An 18,198-nucleotide genomic window follows, 5' to 3' on the forward strand; every position below is an offset into this window, starting at 1 on the left:
CCAAACAAACCTAGACTATCATGCCCTACTACTTAGAAATGGCTACCAAAGAAACCAACAGACATAGCAAAGGAACAGAAAGGCTGGAAGACATTGACTATATTTTAGTACCAGAGAAAGAAAGGAACTCGTCTGATACGAAAAGTGAGGTTAGTAACTGAGCAATGACAGTTCAGATACTGGATAGAAGTAGAGTTCTAAATTTAATGAATGAATGAAAAATATAGAAAAAACTCAGAAAAGCTGAGTCTGCAAAATACCTTACACCAGGTATACCTTAAAACTTGGTAAACAAGCCAAGCATCTAAATTGCAAGCTGGGCTTTCAATAAAGTCCAGGTATACTCAGGGAAATATTTAGTCTGTCCAAAGAGGGTAGTTACTCACCACATCGAAGGCAGTAAACACGTGACAGTAGTGGTGATTGGACTTCAAATCTTTTGTGATATAAGCGAATGTTGAGAGGTCTTCTGGGTCCTGGGCAGCACAGGAGATATTACGAATTTCATGTTCGGCAATTATGTTCTGGAAGAAATGACACAAACGACCGTTGTTTTCCTCTGCAAACCAGCATATATTAGAACCAAGGCAAATGATCTGGGAAGCAGTTGCTTTCCCTCGTCCTAGAATGTTCTAGAGTAGCAACATTCAAAGTGATTCAACATACTATCCGTGGGCAAAGGTACACCAGGTCTGGAAGGAATGCTTTCGTTTAATTAAAAACAACCTAAAATAGTCCTGTCCTGGAGCAGCAGTTCTCACATGGTGCTGTGTGCAGAAGCAGTCTGGGTGGCAGACACTTTAAAAAAAAAATAGTAACTACTAAGCATTTTACTGTTTCCATTTTCCATGTAGAGTCAGCGCTGCCTCCTGCTAACTCTGTCTGGAAAGGATCACCTGCCATGTTGTTCTGCCTGCCGGGAGGCTGATCCCTCACCATCTTTTACCTGTTGTCTTGTGCCTGGCCCCTAGCTCCCCAGAGCTAAGGCAGGCAGGCGAGGGCGCGTCAAGGCGCTCTCTCATGAAGACTCCGTGGAGACTAAGGTGTAAGGGTGGGATGAGGGAAACACCACGCTGCACGCTAGATGCAGCGCCCCGCGGATGACAACACTTTGCTAACTATACCCGCTGTGTATAATTATGAGTGGGTGCTGCGGTTATCCTCATCATCAGCTCACAGGTGGTGAAACCAGTACTCAGACAGTGTAAGTTATGCAGGGCAGGTAGTGGAACTGGGCCTGAAATTATGTTGCAATACCTCTCAGCCCCACCTCTCGTGCACTGGTTTAACATAATTTCATTTTTTCTCTCGGCTAGCACTTTTTCATGCCATCTCCCTGCCAGACCCCTCATCCCAACCTGCCTCTAAGAATAATCGGTGGGAGGTAACTGAGGAAAGGGTTAAGTACCATTATCCCGAAGCACAAAATAACCAAGGAGCATCATCTGGGCTGCAAACCCAGCCAGAAACTTCTTTTGATACACTGATGTATTTCAGAAGCAAAAGATTTCACATAATCATGCAAACATTTCTTAACCTCACAATATCCCATTTATGTTTTTGCAGTTGTCATAGATCTAAAACCCTCAATGCTTTAGTTACCCTAATTGCTTTGTAACTGCACAGTCTTAAATAACCTGAGCGAATATAATGCTCCGTGTATACCCATCAATGCCTAAAAATGCTTACAAAATGCCCTTTCCTGCCAGCGCCCCCAGCAAGTACTTCACACCCCTCACTCTACTGAGCTGTGTGGTTGGTAAGCAATTACAGAATTAACACATAAAAGAAAATTAAATTAAGACATTCTTCACAGTGACCCTGTATGTTGACGCTACATGCAGCGCTGTCAAAAATAACTCAAATTGAAATCAGAATCCCATAAACAAGTAACATCCTATCGCAAGACAGAGTTTCAAAATAGAAGGTCCTGATCCTCTTCTGGCACCCAGATAGCATTTCTTCAAGGAGAAAACTAAATTAGGAACTCGTGAGTCTTAAATTTAAAATTAATGAGATCTGCGTGGTCTTCATAGGTACGATGTTAGCAGGTGCTGAGAGCCTCCACCATCATTTTAATTGGGGGCTGCTATTACTTCGGGAAGTCTGTGGATTTGGTCTCACCTGTCCAGGATCCACTATTACTGAAAATAGAGCATTGGCTCCAACTTTTAACTAAATTGGCATTTTGTGTTCTTGAGATTTTTTTACTAGCATAAGGATGATCAACTTCTCGGGAAAGTGTTAACAGTGAAAAGTGCCCTGTGATTTTTATTGCACTGAATTCCCTGAATCTTGCCAATTCACAAGATGTCACTCCTGACAATTTTCAATGGTGTGTGACAGCACTGTGGCCCAGGGAAAAATTGTAAAGTAGGTAAAGTGTATCTTTGGAGATCTCTCTTAATCATGAACTGCATGTTTGCGTCCTCCCCAAGTTTGTATCTTGAAATTCTAGCCCCCCAGTGTGATGGTGCTTGGAGGTGGGCCTTTAGGATGTGATTAGGCCATGAGGGTGGAGCTCTTGTGAATGCAATTAGTGCCTTTACAAGATGAGGCAAGAGAGCTAGCTGGCTCTCTCCGCCGTGTGAGGACACAGCAGAAAGATGGCCATTTATGAAGCAGGGAATGGGGGCTCTCATCAGACACTGAATCTGCTGGTGACTTCATCTTGGACTTCCAGCCTCCAAAACTGTGAGAAATAAATATTCATGGTTTAAGCAACCCAGCCTATGGTAATTTACTACAGCACTACGACATTTTTCCTCTTTCCGGATCCTCCCTCCCAATTTTCTGGAAACCGGCCCCCTCTTCTCTAATCTCCAGGAGCCCAGGGCTGTCTTTTAACTCTGAGGCCTGCCCTCCTCTGTGTTGCTCCATGTCCCCAAATCAGCCTCCTCTCCCACTGTTGAAACTTTTATTCCTCTGTTCCCATGGTCTAAACTAGAGGAAAGGCAAGCTAATAAAGATATTCTATAATCAGTTAAGAATAACTCATGTAATTGGCACTCAGTCATCCTAATTGGTACTTAAAAAATTTGCTTTTAAATGAATTCATAGCAATGGACTGTGTAGGGAGGTATTTTGAACAGAACTTCCTGATATATCCGTGGTGCTAGAATGTGGTGAGGACCTGGGATCTCACTACTGATGTAACTGAGCAAGGGTCTTCTCAGGACATACCCCTCCCTCATGTCCTCTGCTGTACCTCCTCTCAGAAGTACCCAGATAATAGTATCTCATGCATATTCCCTGAGTTTTTCAGATGCTCCAAAAGGAAGAAATTAACTACTGATGATCATGAGCATGTAGCCCCCAGACCTTCCAGTGCCTAAGGATTGATCACCATCAACCAATCAGAAAACTGTGCACGAGCTGATCACATACCTTGGGAAGCCCCTCCCTCACTTGGCCTTTAAAAATGTTTTGCTGAAACCCTCTGAGGAGTTTGGGGGTTTTTGGGGCATGAGCCACCCATTCTCCTTGCTTGGCCCTGCAATAAACCTTTCTCTGCTCCAAACTCTGACATTCGGTTTGCTTCGCCTCACTGTGCATCGGGCACACAAATTTGCGTTAGGTAACACTGAGACACTGCCATCAGTCTGCACTGCCCACCTCTGCAGAACAGCGAGGCTAGTTCTCTATGTGTACGATGATTCCACGACTAAGGATACTACAGCTGTAGATGGAATGGAGACTGCACAGTTGTTTCCTCCTGGGAGAAGTCAAGGAAGGATACATTCCACCCTGTCATTAGTGGCTCCTCCATAAATTAAAAGCTGACATCTTCATGAGGTACAGGTGATGTTCCTCAGTTTACAGTGGACGCCTTTATGCGGCTGAGCCTCCATATCTAAGCATGTTCTAAGGAGACGAGGGCTTTTAAAAGGCTCAAGCCAGGACCGGGGTCACCCTGCCGCTTCTTTGGCTAGAAAATTTGGCAGCTCAGTACCCTTCAACAGGAAGAGATTCTTTTTCTTGTCTGTTGCCTTTCCTCATGTAGAGAAATAGCTAAAGAGGTATCTGGCTGGTGGGTGTAGAAGAGACTTGTTTGGTTCAGCCAATTAACAGAGACGGTCTCAGAAGGGGGTGTGATAACGAAGTGATGGAGCCTAGAAACTGGCCTCTCCCTGCTTCCCTCGCTCCTGACTACGACAGGTAGGGCCCTTCTCTGAGTCTCCTCCGCAGGCCAGGCCTTTTCTGAGGGAGACAATGCAGCACCCCTCCAGAGAGCGCCCCCCACAGAGAGGCAGCAGCCCTGGTCGAGGGCGACCTGGAGGAGACCTGCAGAGAGGGTGGTGCAGATGAGAACGGCACACACTCTTAATTTGACTCTGAGCTTTTTAGAAATATGTGCTATAAAAAACAACTGGCACTTGTTTAGGCAAAAGTTCCAAGTTAATCTGTGCCTAAAAAAATAGCATAAGCCCTGTTTGAAGCTGACATTCAAAACAAACAAACTGGGCTTCCCTGGTGGCGCAGTGGTTAAGAATCCACCTGACAATGCAGGGGACACGGGTTCGAGCCCTGGTCTGGGAGGATCCCACATGCCTTGGAGCAACTAAGCCCGTGCGCCACAACTACTGAGCCTGTGCTCTAGAGCCCACGAGCCACAACTACTGAGCCCACATGCCACAACTACTGGAGCCCGCGCACCTAGAGCTCGTGCTCCACAACAAAGAGAAGCCACCGCAATGAGAGGCCCACGCACCGCAACGAAGAGTAGCCCCCGCTCGCCGCAACTGGAGAAAGCCCGCGCGCAGCAACGAAGACCCAACACAGCCAAAAATAAATAAAATAAATAAATTAAAAACAAACAAACTAACAAACCAACCCAGGCACTGCACTGTTCCTAATTTAGCTGGATGAGAAGACTGAGGAGGGGGTCAGAGCAGGAAGGCAAAATGCAACCCACCCTCAGCCAAGCACTGGACGTGGGGATGGTGTCACCTCTTGGAAGACCCTGCTGATCTGAAGATGGGTCTGGAACTGAGCAGTTGTAGCCCTCTTGGCAGAATGCCATGCTACAGTACCTCTGGGCTATGGATCTACAGAAAGCTGGTGTGATTTACCTATAACATTTTAGTATAAATCTAACCCAAGTTCCATTTTTAATTCAAGATCATTTTCCGCTTCTTCCTTCTTATCAGGTTTAGTGATTCATTTCCAAGTTGCTAGGTAACAGGTTTACAAGTTTACAACTAGGCACCTAACCTTTCCCCATGAACTCAGCCAAAGCTGCTACTTTATATTAGAGTAAAATGAAAGAAGTGCTTTGCTGGAGGGTTCATCTTTCACACAGTCTAATGGGGGCTAATAGGAGTGGAAGAGTCATTAACACCTAATTAAGTATCCACTGCACTTCAAACGAATTGGTGGAAGGTAGCATGGAGTTAAAGTGCAAAAGTGTTAGGTTAGGGAGTGGGAAGGTCAAGTTTTAGTCCTTCTCCATGACCAGCTAGCTGTGTGACTGCAGGACAGTCACTTAGTGAAGGTCTGAGGCCTTCGATTCCTCTACGCGTCCAGTGCAGGCTGAACACCCCCTCTAGCTGACCAGGGTAGGGTTACAGAGATGCGGCGGTTAGGAGAGGACTGTTTAACAATAAAGTACAGGGGACGTCCCTGGTGGCACAGTGGTTAAGAATCGCCTGCCAATGCAGGGGACATGGGTTCGAGCCCTGGTCCGGGAAGATCCCACATAATGTGGAGCAACTAAGCCCGTGCACCACAACTACTGAGCCTGTGCTCTAGAGCTCGTGAGCCACAACTACTGAGCCCAAGTGCCACAGCTACTGAAGCCTGTGCGCCTAGAGCCTGTGCTCTGCAACAGGAGAAGACAGTGCAATTAGAAGTCCGTGCACTGCAACAAAGAGTAGCCCCCGCTCGCCACAACTAGAGAAAACCCATGTGCAGCAACGAAGACCCAACGCAGCCAATAAATAAATAAATAAATAAATAAATAAATAAATAAATAAATAAATAAAATAGATTAATTTAAAAAAATGATGAGCATTTGAAAAAAAAAAGAAAACATCAAACATGAACAATAAGCTGTGACTTCTGGTTGTGTCTTACTACAGGCTTAGTGCTCACAAGCACCTCAAATTGTGAGGTCTTCACAGATGTCTATGAATCACAAGTCCTTCACTTCAAATCAAAGTGGCTCCCCCCAGATGCTTCCCAGGGGAGGAATCTCTGGTACAAACCGAAAGCAGGACCTGGCGTTTATCAATCTGCTCCTTTCCTGCTGTGGGTATTAATTAGAGGCTGGTCTTTGTACAGGACCAAGTGGCACGCATGATGCCACCACGGACACTGCTGGATGAGCACAGTTCCTTTCATACCACAACCTGAGGACGATCATTCAACACTGGCTCCTCTGCGTCCCCTGAAACCAGGCCTTCAGCCCTGGCTGGCGGTGTTTCTCAGCCTTCCCCAAACTCCACCAACGCAGCTCTACACTGTTTCTTTCTTCCACCTTCTAATACAAGCTCTCTGCTTTGGCTTCTCACACACCAACTCCTAAGACCACGGCCCCGAGTCACCCACCCTCTCCCTATCCACCATTAGACTGGGGTAGGTCACTACGTCACAGGACACTGGGATGGGAACCCTGTGCAGCCCCAGTACTGAAGTCGATGTCCCCAAATTCCTGAAAAAGCCAGGCACACGTTGTCATATAGTCATAGAGCGGTTGGCTCCACCTGCTACCAACATATGCACTTTGCCTTTGCTCTGGATTTTGAAAATAGGCTGAGGACCACACTGTAAGGACCTGAAAGAAATGCGGGCCTTCTTTATTTAGTGTCTTTATTCACACAACTATCTTTTGCATATCTTTCAGTGCTTAGATTTCCAGAGTAGTCATTAGTGAGCAGAGATCTATGAATAACTCATCTAAGTACTGGCGACTGAAGCAGAAGCATTTCCTCAAAGTCTGGGAGATCAAGATCTACAGCCCTTGATGTGTCTGTAAGCAAAATGCCACAGAGCCGACAGCGCTCTCTCCTTCCTCTGATGGTGGAGAGTGGGTTAGAGAGGATGCAATTAATACAGACACACCCAGTCATACCACCAGCCTTAAGACTCTGGAAACTTCTCAGAGCAAATACCACTTGTTCAGAAACTGTCAGAATCCAAGCCTGCTATGGTTGTTAATCTAAGAGAGTGTCAAACTCAAAAGCTGATAACATATTGCCATTCATGGTTTTCAAGTGCAAATGGGGTAGAGACAGTTGCTCCAGGTTAGGTAAAAAAAAAATCCAAATGCCAAAGCCTTTCTTGAAATTTAGATACAGTGATAGCAATGCTATCTTCAGTCAGAGTTCCATGAAGTTTTGAAACTTTTAAAGCCAACTGACTATAACCTAGGGCTAAAGGAAGTTTGTGCACCAGCAACTAAAGTTGCTTCCAAGAAATAAAAAAGCAAATCAACTGGTATTTTTCTGATCAGAGTTTCCATAACTGTAATCTGACAGCTGTAACTGTCAATGACATATTGCCGGGTTGAAGCATCATTCCACGTAAGGCATCTATCTGACTCTGAGTGTGCTTTGGATATCATCAACCAGCATGATGAGGCTGAGTTATCAGCTTTCTGCTTGAGTTTCAGAACTGCTTCTAAACCTGGGGGGTTGTTCTAAGTAGACTTGGGGAGCTTGGGCTTATCTGACTGCTGACGTAGCAATCTTCATTACAGAAAACAAATCGGGAAGGCTTTGAATTGGTGGAATCAGATGATCAGGTTTATTATAGATGGTCAAGAGTCACTGCCCATGGGACGTTTCCCTGGATCTAAATCCAGTTGCCGTGGTCCTAAGTTTCCATTGTTTAAATTCACCTGTTTCATGACTTCTGTTTCCTTTCTCCAGAATGGAGTGGGTCCAGCTGGGAGGACTAGATAGGCAGTCCAGAAAACAAATGGTGTTTACCAATGGGCATCACCTCATTTCCCCTATTTCTACACTTTATTGGTTGGAAGGATGTAAGACTGAAATGCAGGACTTGGGGGTTTTGGAGGAGGAGCAAGTCAGGTTTGAATTTATGGAGGGTGAGGGTGGTCATACCTGAGTTTTCTAGTCTAGCACCTGCACTGTCATCTTTGCCAAGAAGGACACTTTTTAAGTAAAATGCAACCCAGATGTCTACACTCGACCTTAGGGCCCACAAGCTGTTCCCACGGTGAGCACAACGTCACTGCAGAGTCACAGCACGGCCTGAGCTTCTTTTCTGATTGTCTCTCTTAAGAAAATAATACAGTTGGAACCCTCTCTTCCATCTCAATAGTTGAGAACAAAATGCAATTATATGATGTAAACGCCAGAGCATGGGTTCCTTGTGTTAGGTATTCATTACATACATCAAAAGAAAGGACAGGCCTATCTCTGGAGAAATGATAAGACAAATGTTCTAGCCCTTCACCTGGTAACACTTCCTCTGATGGAGGAATGATGACACTGGTACATTTTCACACTAGACATGATTTTTTTTCTGTTTTAATATTCTCTGGATCCAAAGGGACATGCCAGATACCGAGTGGCCACAGTCTACTAAGGAAGGTACCATGGAAAAGTGAAAGCAAAATATGTGTAGGAATCCTAGATCAAGCCCCCAAATGCAATGTGCCCCTCTTTGTGTGTGTGTGTATACAGTTGCGTTTAGGGAACATGAAGGTCAGGGGTGAGGAGTGATTAAAATGGGGGATGTTGGGTATGATGGGAAGCAAAGGATTTTAGATCATTTACTCAGGACTGTACCTGGTGTCTAAACCAAAGAGAGGTGCGGTACCCACCTTATTTGTTGCATCAATAAATTTGACTCCTTTATAAGAGACTGAAAGAATAATAGTAGGGACCTTCTTCATTTGCTCTGTAGACTTCTGAAATTAAAATTAGAAAGCTATTAGAGCAGTCTGTGTTCCATGGCAACTGTAGCACATAATTTTTTCTCTTGAAAGATAAAAATGAGCTCAAGTTAAAAACAATACACACACACACATCAAACACACACCAAACACACTCTAATTTAAATGTATGTCTCTCTCCTCCTGGGCTTAGCTACTATGGTTTGGGTTTATAAAGTATCTGTTTTGCACTTGAGGATCTAAAAAGAGCTTGTTCTGCTGCTTCATGTGGGTGAAGGAATACGCCCTTTCCCTGACACCAAGGGGAGAAACGAACAGCTCTGTCCCCTATGCAATTTCAAACGACTATTCTTTTGACTAGAGTTAAGCCATGTCAGAGTGAACTCTAAGGATGAGTTTAGCATTAACAAAATACATGCCACCTCTCCCCATTTCTTCCTAGTCTCTCTCTTTCTTCAAGGCACAAGGCGTGCCTAAATATGTACTTAAAATAGGGATTTAAAATACATCACTGTGGGGACTTCCCCGGCGGTCCAGTGGTTAAGACTTTGCCTTCCAATGCACGGGGTGTGGGTCTGATCCCTGGTCAGGGAGCTAAGATCCCACATGCCTCGCGGCCCAAAAACCAAAACATAAAAACAGAAGCAATATTGTAGCAAATTCAATAAAGACTTTAAAAATGGTCCACACACATCAAAAAGCTCTTTAAAAAAAAAAAAAACATCGTTGTGAATTTTTCTTGGACCTGGCCAAATCTATAAAAGCTGATAGTTTACAGCAGAATTGCTCATGGCCACATAGGATATAATACCACTCCATGACAACTGAGCCCTCTGGGGGCAGGCTGTATTTTGAGCCACAGCAAAACTGGACAGTCCAGGCAACCTACTTTACCATTTAGAGCTGCTGTGACCCCTTAGGCTAAGCTCTTAGGACAGATGTTCACAACGGCTGAATGTGCTCACAGTTTGCAGCTTCTACGGTTTCATGCATCTGCAAAAAGTTTCTCTGTAATTTAGCATTTGCCTTTTCTGGTTAGTTTCATCATTCATCACAGGTCACTCACAGTCTGTTTACTTCATTTCCTGCTGTGGATACTCCTAATAATCACATTAAACATCAAGAAGAACCTACCTGACAGTTAGCCTGATGGATTTTCCAGACAAGACAGGTGAGAACATAATAGGAGAGAAAATACATAAGAAGGTGAGAGGAAACCATTTCAGTAATTCACAGACAGCACAGACTCATTAAACAGTAAAGAGAATAGGCTCTACAGACAATATGTTGATGCAGTGAAACTGTTATTTTAGAGATTACTGCAGGCTTTTCCAGACCGTCTCTCCTCTGCTTTTACTGTTCTCTCATCGTTCCGCTCATTACATTGCACAGTCTTATTATGACTGACACGCAAGAAGCTTCTGCTTTGTGTTCCACAACCAGCTGTCTTATGTATATTAAGGAAACCGAGAAAAATATGAACTTTCTTGATTTCTTCATTTCTCTTACCCATTTTCCATTTTTAAACTCTGAAAATGGGACCAGAATGAAAGAAGGTTGGATAGTGTGAATGAAACTCATTGAACTCAATAATGGTAATTATATTTCATCTTTCACTTGAGCCATGGAGAAGGTGCTTCACATTTTCCTGGTTGTTTCTGACACATCTTTTTGATAGCTACTATATCCGCGTCAAAGATAAAGAAAATGGATTACTGAGAGTATTACTACTTAATATTAATTGTTTCATACAGTATAGAAAAAAGCAGCTCCCTCAAAGTGCTTTTTAACTAGTTTTAAAATTACCCAGACTCACCAGTTTTCTTTTGTGATTGCCAAAAAGAGATATTATGAAATTGGAATGTAAGGATAGATACTTTTAGCTTTTTTAATGCTTTATCCAACCAACTCTTAACAATGTACAAGATAAAGTGAAGGCAAAGCTAGAGGAAATAACATGCAGCGTGCTGATTGTAAGGCAAGGCCGTGGGCTGAATCTGTAAAGAGAGAGGGGGCAGGAACAGGCAGTGGTCTGGGGGACTGAATGTGTGTGTGTGTGTGTGTGTGTGTGTGTGAAGAATTCTTTGCAGAGAGTAACAATGGGTTTCAACAAATCACCTCGCTCATCTCTTGCTGTGAATACATTCTCATGGACAGATCTATCTGTAACATGAAATAATATACACGTAACCTAAGGTTAAAATACCAACATTTCATGTAGTATCAAGAAAAACCCCCTAAAGAAAAGAGAAGAACCCATTTGTCATTCATTCAGCAATTGAGTGGTTATACTAGGTAGGTGGCCCATGTGCTGGAAAAATGCAGAGTCTTCTTCGGGGGATGTCACCCAGACCTCAGATTGTGTGCAGACTCCGGTCTGCTGAAAGTGGTCGTCTAGTGCTGTGTTGAGAAGGATTCTGAGCCTCTGTCTGGGCTCCGTGGTAAGGAGGGTTGGGAACGACGTCTGCCATGGGAGAGGGAGAGGAAGCAGCAGCACACGAAGTACACATCAGCATTCCTGGCCTGGCCTGATACAGAGAGCGGCTACAACGCTAATGCTGACAAATGTGACAGAGACGTGAACAGAACCTTCCAGAGTGCCGAGCAGGAAGAGCCTCACTCTGCAGAGGGAGTGGGCGGGTCCTCGTCCATTCATTCAACCAACACCGGCTGCCTTCTAGGGGTGACTGACCTGGCTCTTAAAGGTTGGACAGGAATTTTCCATGTGGCAGAAGAGGACACAGAGGCTGTTTCAGCCGCACAATCAACACACACATACACATCTGGAAACGAGAAATAACATAGTGGGTTTGGGTAACTGGTGGGAGATGAGGCTGGTACAATAGGTTTGGAAGACTGTGACTTACTCCACCAAGCTGGGATCCACTGGAAGCTTTTAAGTAGGGACCAGATCTCTGTTGCAGAAAGATGGTTCTGGTGCTTGGACGGCCTGGAACGGCTAGAGGCTGAACGCAGGGAGGCAGGAAGCTGTGGTGTAAATTCAACGGAGAACCTAAGCACCTGAGTTGCAGTGGATGCTCTGGAGAATGGAAGGGGAGCCACCACTCTGATGAGGAAGAATCAAGAGGATCTGCTGACTGATCCGGACAGAAGATGGGCGAGCGGGAGGATGCCGCGGACAAAGAGGCCATCAGCCGAGGTAAGGAACACTGGAGGGGAATGCGCTTTTGCATGAAACCCTCTTGAATGTGATTATCAGTTTGATAATCAGGTGGGGATGTCCAGCAGGAAACTGGAAATAAGAATCAGATCTGGAAATCCAACTACATTGCGGGGGTGGCTGAGGATATGGGAGCAGATAAAGTGGCTCAGAGAGTGAACTAGAGGAGGTATAAGAATCACCCCTCAGGGGATGGTTAATACTTAAGAAATGGGTACGAAGAGTCGATGAAGGAACCTGAAACCTGACAGCAGTATCCCAAGTCAACAAGATTCCTTAGAAGGTGGGAGCAGTGCCTGATGCCAGGAGGACTAAAAAGGCCTAAAAATCTGTGCCTAGCACAGCGGCTGGCACACAGAGGAGTGGCTGCTACTTTTACTGGGTGGAACCCCTGCTTTGGGCAAGTAGAAAAATTTGTTGCTGATTTTATCAAGAGCAGCTTCAGGACAATGGTGACAGCAGACACAGAAAAGAACACTGTGCGATGAATGCCAAGAGGGGGAGCAGAGAGCTAGAAAGACAGGCAGGTCAGGACACAGGCTCTGAGGCTGAAATGAGGGCATCCGCGGTGATTTCTGTCCTGATACAAAGATTTCACATCGTATGTCCAGCCAAGGTGAACAAAGAAGAAAAGATAAAGGATGGTCATTTCTTTCTCTTTCGTGGGTGGCAAGAACCCCTGCTTTCCTAACTGGAGGCCGCACTGGGGTCCCAACGATGCAGGCTGTGCACCGGCCTCTAGGAATGGCGGTACTGGGGGTGGCCACAGGTTCCAACCTGCAGCCCAAACTGCTTCTTTTTCCACTGAGTCAAGATAAGAAGAAGATGGATCTGGCAGCCACAGAGTTCAAAGGGGCTGTGGGAGGTCTTCAGGGTAATGCACCTCTGTTAGGGCAATTATATTTCTACAAGAGATACGGATCCAACCTCTTTCTGGACTCTAGAATCTAGAGGATTTTCTGATGGTGTACTTTACAGAGCTTTAGAGAGGTCTATTCACACATAATTTTAATGAAAGATGAAAGCGCACAGAAAGAAGGTAAATATACTGAGTCTTCACTGGCTAACCAGGGAGGCAAGAAATCCAATAAGCGCTTCATTTTAGGAAGGCTTTTCAGATATCAAAATGCGAGCTCGGCGCTTCAGCCTGATCCCAGGCAGCTGAAGTCCCACCCTCCCCAGCTTCTCTTCAGTGTTGTAACCACCTTCTTCTTCTCCTGCCCAGGGACGAAGGCACATAGCCTGGACACCACTGCTCACGTTACAAGCATCTGCTCTCAGGCAGCTTGGTTTCTATGACCTATCTTCATGCTTTGCTGTGTTTCTGGATGGTGAATACTCCCATATGTGTACGTTAAACATTGAAGCCTTATTTATTTGTATAAACAGAATTCTCTTCTTCAGGCCCATTTCCTCAGTAAAATTCTCCGGGCAAACTTTCTTTTGTGGTTGCCTGTTGTTTCTAGTTGCTTTTTACTATGCCGCACTCTGTGGAATTTCTGAGGTTTCCCGGAGTCCTCAAATCCCCTCCCTTCAGTGCCAGCTTCACAGGAGAGACTAATTTGTAACGAGGACCTCTGCAAACCTAATCAGCTACATACGGGTAATGCGCCAAATTAACTTAACATTTGCAGCATCTTGTTCTCCCACTGAACGCTGAAAGAATACAGTGGTATTCCATTGTATTTTCTTCACAATTTCCCAAATTAAGATGATCATCCTTTTATTATTCTAAGAGAAACAGTATTTAGTTATATAGAGATGTTACATTTCTGAAACCTAAAATAAAATGCAACTTTTGAATCTTCAATTTAAAGCCAGTCCTTTATTTAGCACTTGGATTTATATTGTTTTTAAGCATCATACAGAACAGGGATCATAATTTTCTATCTGGAGGTGGACACCCGAAATATTGTTCTTAATAAGAAAAGTAACTGAACACTTTCGGAGCTATTTTTTTTTTTTTTTTTTCAAGAGGGATTTTTGGATTCACCAAGGAATGAATCAACCTTGGCGAATCCAAAAATTCACCATCTTTTTTCTTTTCCTTTTAAATTACAAATTAATTTGCTTGGAATATTTGTATCAAGTAAGAATTTGCCATTGAGCTTTTGTTCTAGCCTTACAGCACACCCTGAAAATATCAATAGTTTCTCATTTTCTAATGCAGAATCAACAGTATGAGAATATCCTTGTGAGACTGCAGGGACCTTTGCGGCTCAGAGCAGGACTTTCACAAGTGTGAATGAGAGCAAAGAGGTTTATAACAGGGAGTGGAAGCACTTCAGTTGTGAGCTGTAATGTTGGGCTTGAGTCCAAAGTGACATTTACGCCCTTCACAGGAATCAATTGTGCCCAGTAATCAGCACAGAGAGGAAAAAGGGTGAGGCAGTCCACGGGGAGGAGGTCACCGACCCTTCATTCTTACAATACCCCGATAATTGCCAGGGTATTTTAAGCACAGACTGGAACAGATTTCCCAATGGTCTACTGCCATCCAACTTAGAGCATATTTTAACCTACACACGGCTACCCTGAGAACGCTTTCTAGTTAGATATTCAGTGCTGAGTCATAACTATTAATTTTGCCATATAATATTTTCCTTAGTTTCAACACTTATTATATTCAGTTTCAGCAAGTAAATTAAAATAGGATCAAACAATTATGTTTGGTAGCCTCAAGTGACTTTCAAATGATTAAAAAAATACACCAAAAAAGCAATATTGTGGTGATTTTGTATGCAGCAAAACCAGCTACGTTGCGGGGATTATTAAGAGAGAAAACACAGACCGCAAATCAGCCATTTAAAATGAACTCTTACCCTTTCACTTTCTGGGGAAAGCTCAGTTCCAGAGTCACTTTCTGGCCTCCTAGCTGACAGGACGCCTTTCCTTTTGCTCCCCCGCCTGCTCTGTGAGCCTCTGCCATCCCTCGGCGTCCGCCGCTCTGGGGTGGGGCTGTCTGCTCCCCTCATGCACCTGAGGACGGCCCACACCTTTCTCGATTTGTCTCGCTTATAATGACTAGCCCATGGTCTCAGGTGAACCCTATGAAGCTGCCATTTTTAAGGGTCAAAAATGGCTAAATATCAGCAATTTCATAGGGTTTGATCTAAAGGCTGCTGAAATCCATGATTGTTAAAGGAATGAGCAAATGAATTAATGTACAGTAACGAGGAAGAAGCCAGTTTTATAAAGAAGAACCACTGTCTCAGCCTCTCGACACATGGAGAAAACAGGAGACTTTTCAGAAAGCCGAGGTACTCAGAACCAGGCATGGAGGGCTTTGAAGAACTTGGAGGAGAACCATGGATGTGACTAGAGATGCACCAAGAGATTCCTATGGCATGGCAAACGTGCCACAGATCTTGTGAAGTTAAGCTTCAAGGAGGGAAGGTTCAGCTTCAAGGAGGGAAGGGTTAGGACTTCGTTTTGGCAAAAGGAAACTGGCTCAAACTGCAAGCAGTGAGATGAGAAGACTTCTTGAGAGGACAGAATGATTATTAGGGACAGCTGGAAGTTTCTCCATCTGGTCTTTAATAATAGTTTCCCTCATCTGTCCCTAATGACTTAGGGGTAAGTCTCATTTGGCTGGAAAATGAGGGTAAATGACCTCTCAAGGGCTCTTCTGGTCACAAGGACTCTGACCCAAAGGCTGGGCGAATACAGAGCCTAAGTAAGGCCACGTGACAAGAACAGACAGTGGGCAAGCAGCAGCCATTCAAACTCCTCCTCCGGCATAAGACTCGGCTATTGTACTGCGGAGCAACTCACACACCCTGGCCAGGTCTGCATGGCACAAAGCAATGCCCTCTATCTCTATTCCTCTGGCCCTGGCTGGTATCCAGGCGCTGTGGCAGAATGTTCTACCAGGATAGCCTATCTACACAGCAGCCTTACTGGAATGCCCAGTGGACCAAGGCAGTGGTTCTCAAACTTTCGAGAGCATTCAAATAACATGGAGTGCTTGGTAAATAACAGACTGTTGGGTGCCACCCCTAGAGCTTCTGATTCAGTAAGCGCTACAGACCGAATGTTTGCATCCCCCCAAAGTTCATTTGTTGAACCCTAACGCCCAATGTGATGGTATTAGGAGGTGGGGCCTTTGCGAGGTGCTTAGGGCATGAGGGTGGAGCCCTCATGGATGGGATTATGTGTTTATAAAAGAGGCCTGAAAGAGCTCACTTGCCCCCTCTGCCAGGAGGGCATGGTGAAAAGACGGCCATCTATGAACCAGGAAAAGTGCCCTCGCCAGATACCAAATCTGCCAGTGCCTTGATCTTGGACTTCCCAGCCTCCAGAACTATGAGAAATAAGTTTCTCCCAGTATACGGTATTTTTGTTCCAGCAGCCCAAACAGACTGAGACAGTAAGTCTGCGGTAGGGCCTAAGATTCTGCATTTCTAACAAGTTCCCAGATGCTGCTGATGCTGCCAGTCTGGGGGCCACACTTTGAGAACTTCTGCTCTAAAGATGCAGTTGATCAATATGATTGAAAGTCACTGTCAGAACTGTTCTCTGCTGCTGTACATATAGACTCAGTTGTACCGCATCTTAACATTAATTCAGAGAGACATTAATTTATCAAAACACACTATGCTCCACTTGACAAGTGATTTCCAAAAATCCTTAGTTAGCAGTTAGCTGCAGCTCTTGGTCTTCAGAACAATTAACAAGTATTATTTAATTCACCCTTGGTTCCTCGGGGACTGTGAAAGTATAAAACACTCTGCACATAAAATAAAGAGTTTGGGTCCTGAAGACAGATTCTAGAGTTATGTCCAGAATAGATGCTGACCAGATAGAGCTGATAAGCCCAGAGGTCACGCTGGAGATGTATGTTTTCTCGTAAAAGTTCCCCAGCTCACCCTCAACTAGGAACACAGCCAAGATATTAAGTTATGCCCCTGAGAGGTGTGACAAGCAAACATCAATGCGTCTTCTTGGACTGCTTCTGGGAGTATAAATTGGAACAATGTTTTTGTAAGGCAGTTTGGCAATACTTACCCAGAGTTTCAAGATGTGTATACTCTTTGACCCAGTCATTCTACATTTAGTGGTTTATTCTAAAGACATAATCAGACCAGCTGCAAAAGACTTAGGTATAGGGATGTTACCCATAGTATTGGTTATAATTGGAAAAAATTGAAAATGACTTAATGACCAGAAAGGGGAACTGGTTAAATAAGTTTGGTTCAGTTATGGATTGGAATATTGTTCAACCAGTGCAAATAATATTGGGGATGAATAGTTATTGGAATAAAAATGTTTCAAAATATATTGTACTTAAAAATAGATTATAAACAGGCTCAGAATACTTCCATTTTTTGTAGAAAAGTGATGCTTATAAATGCATAACTAATCAGTCTGGAGGATTACGTACAAACGAGGTGTTAACAGAGGGGTGTTTACCACTTCTGGGTGGTAAAACTACAGTTGTTTTTATTTCTCTTTTCTATATCCCTATTTGAAAGTTGAATAATAATGAATGTGTACTGCTTTTGTAAGAAGCAAATGTAAAGTTTAAAAAATTTAAGATTTTTTAAGTTAGAAAAGTCAACTGTAAACATGTGCAAAACACAGGGACTTTTTCAGTCTATCACATTTAAGTACAGCTTCAGAGTTATGTGTGTGTGTGTGTGTGTGTGTGTGTGTGTGTGTGTGTGTGTGTGGTGTCACCCTGAATTTTTGAAGGAACCCAATGATAAGCTCCTTCCTCCAGGGCCTCCTCTACTCACTACAGTAAGAGCACAGGAGGGTATGTTTGGATTCCTGTCTTAGCTCCACCCTTTTCAAACTATGTGGCTAGGTATTTTAACCTCCCTTTGTCTTAGTTACTTCATCTGTAAAATGGGTATGTTTATATAGCATCTCCTTTGTGGAGTTGCTGTGAGATGACATAATTCAGTGCCTAGTATGTAGTGAACATCAATAGATTTGGGCTATTACTGTTATTCTGAGGATTAATGCTTTCGCTTAGCTTTTCAAAGCACAGCACCCCACTGGCAAAGGAGGGCAGAAGTAAAATCAAAATCTGTCAGCGTAACTGAATAATCTCTGCGGAACATGCTCGGACTGCAGTGAAATGGTGGTTGCCACAGTGAATGTTCAGCAGAACAACATATCTGAACCAAAACCAACTGACTCCCTATGT

General features: G+C 44.1%; 1 protein-coding gene across 7 annotated transcripts in view; it reads right to left on the reverse strand.

The window, feature by feature from the left end:
• ANKS1B (ankyrin repeat and sterile alpha motif domain containing 1B) overlaps positions 1–18,198 on the reverse strand; it is a 1,156,005-nt gene that overhangs the window by 28,734 nt on the left and 1,109,073 nt on the right. For 5 of the 7 annotated variants that reach the window (XM_059936736.1, XM_059936735.1, XM_059936734.1 and 2 more), the window contains 3 exons: positions 9,998–10,009; positions 8,792–8,878; positions 387–524 (listed from right to left, as the gene is read on the reverse strand). In XM_059936736.1, the coding sequence (XP_059792719.1) occupies positions 387–524; positions 8,792–8,878; positions 9,998–10,009 (237 nt within the window). The remainder of the gene's footprint in view (positions 1–386; positions 525–8,791; positions 8,879–9,997; positions 10,010–18,198) is intronic. The other 2 variants (XM_059936737.1, XM_059936738.1) reach the window with 1 other exon arrangement.

Source organism: Balaenoptera ricei, chromosome 10, assembly GCF_028023285.1.
Source record: "Balaenoptera ricei isolate mBalRic1 chromosome 10, mBalRic1.hap2, whole genome shotgun sequence".
Lineage (NCBI taxonomy): Eukaryota > Metazoa > Chordata > Mammalia > Artiodactyla > Balaenopteridae > Balaenoptera > Balaenoptera ricei.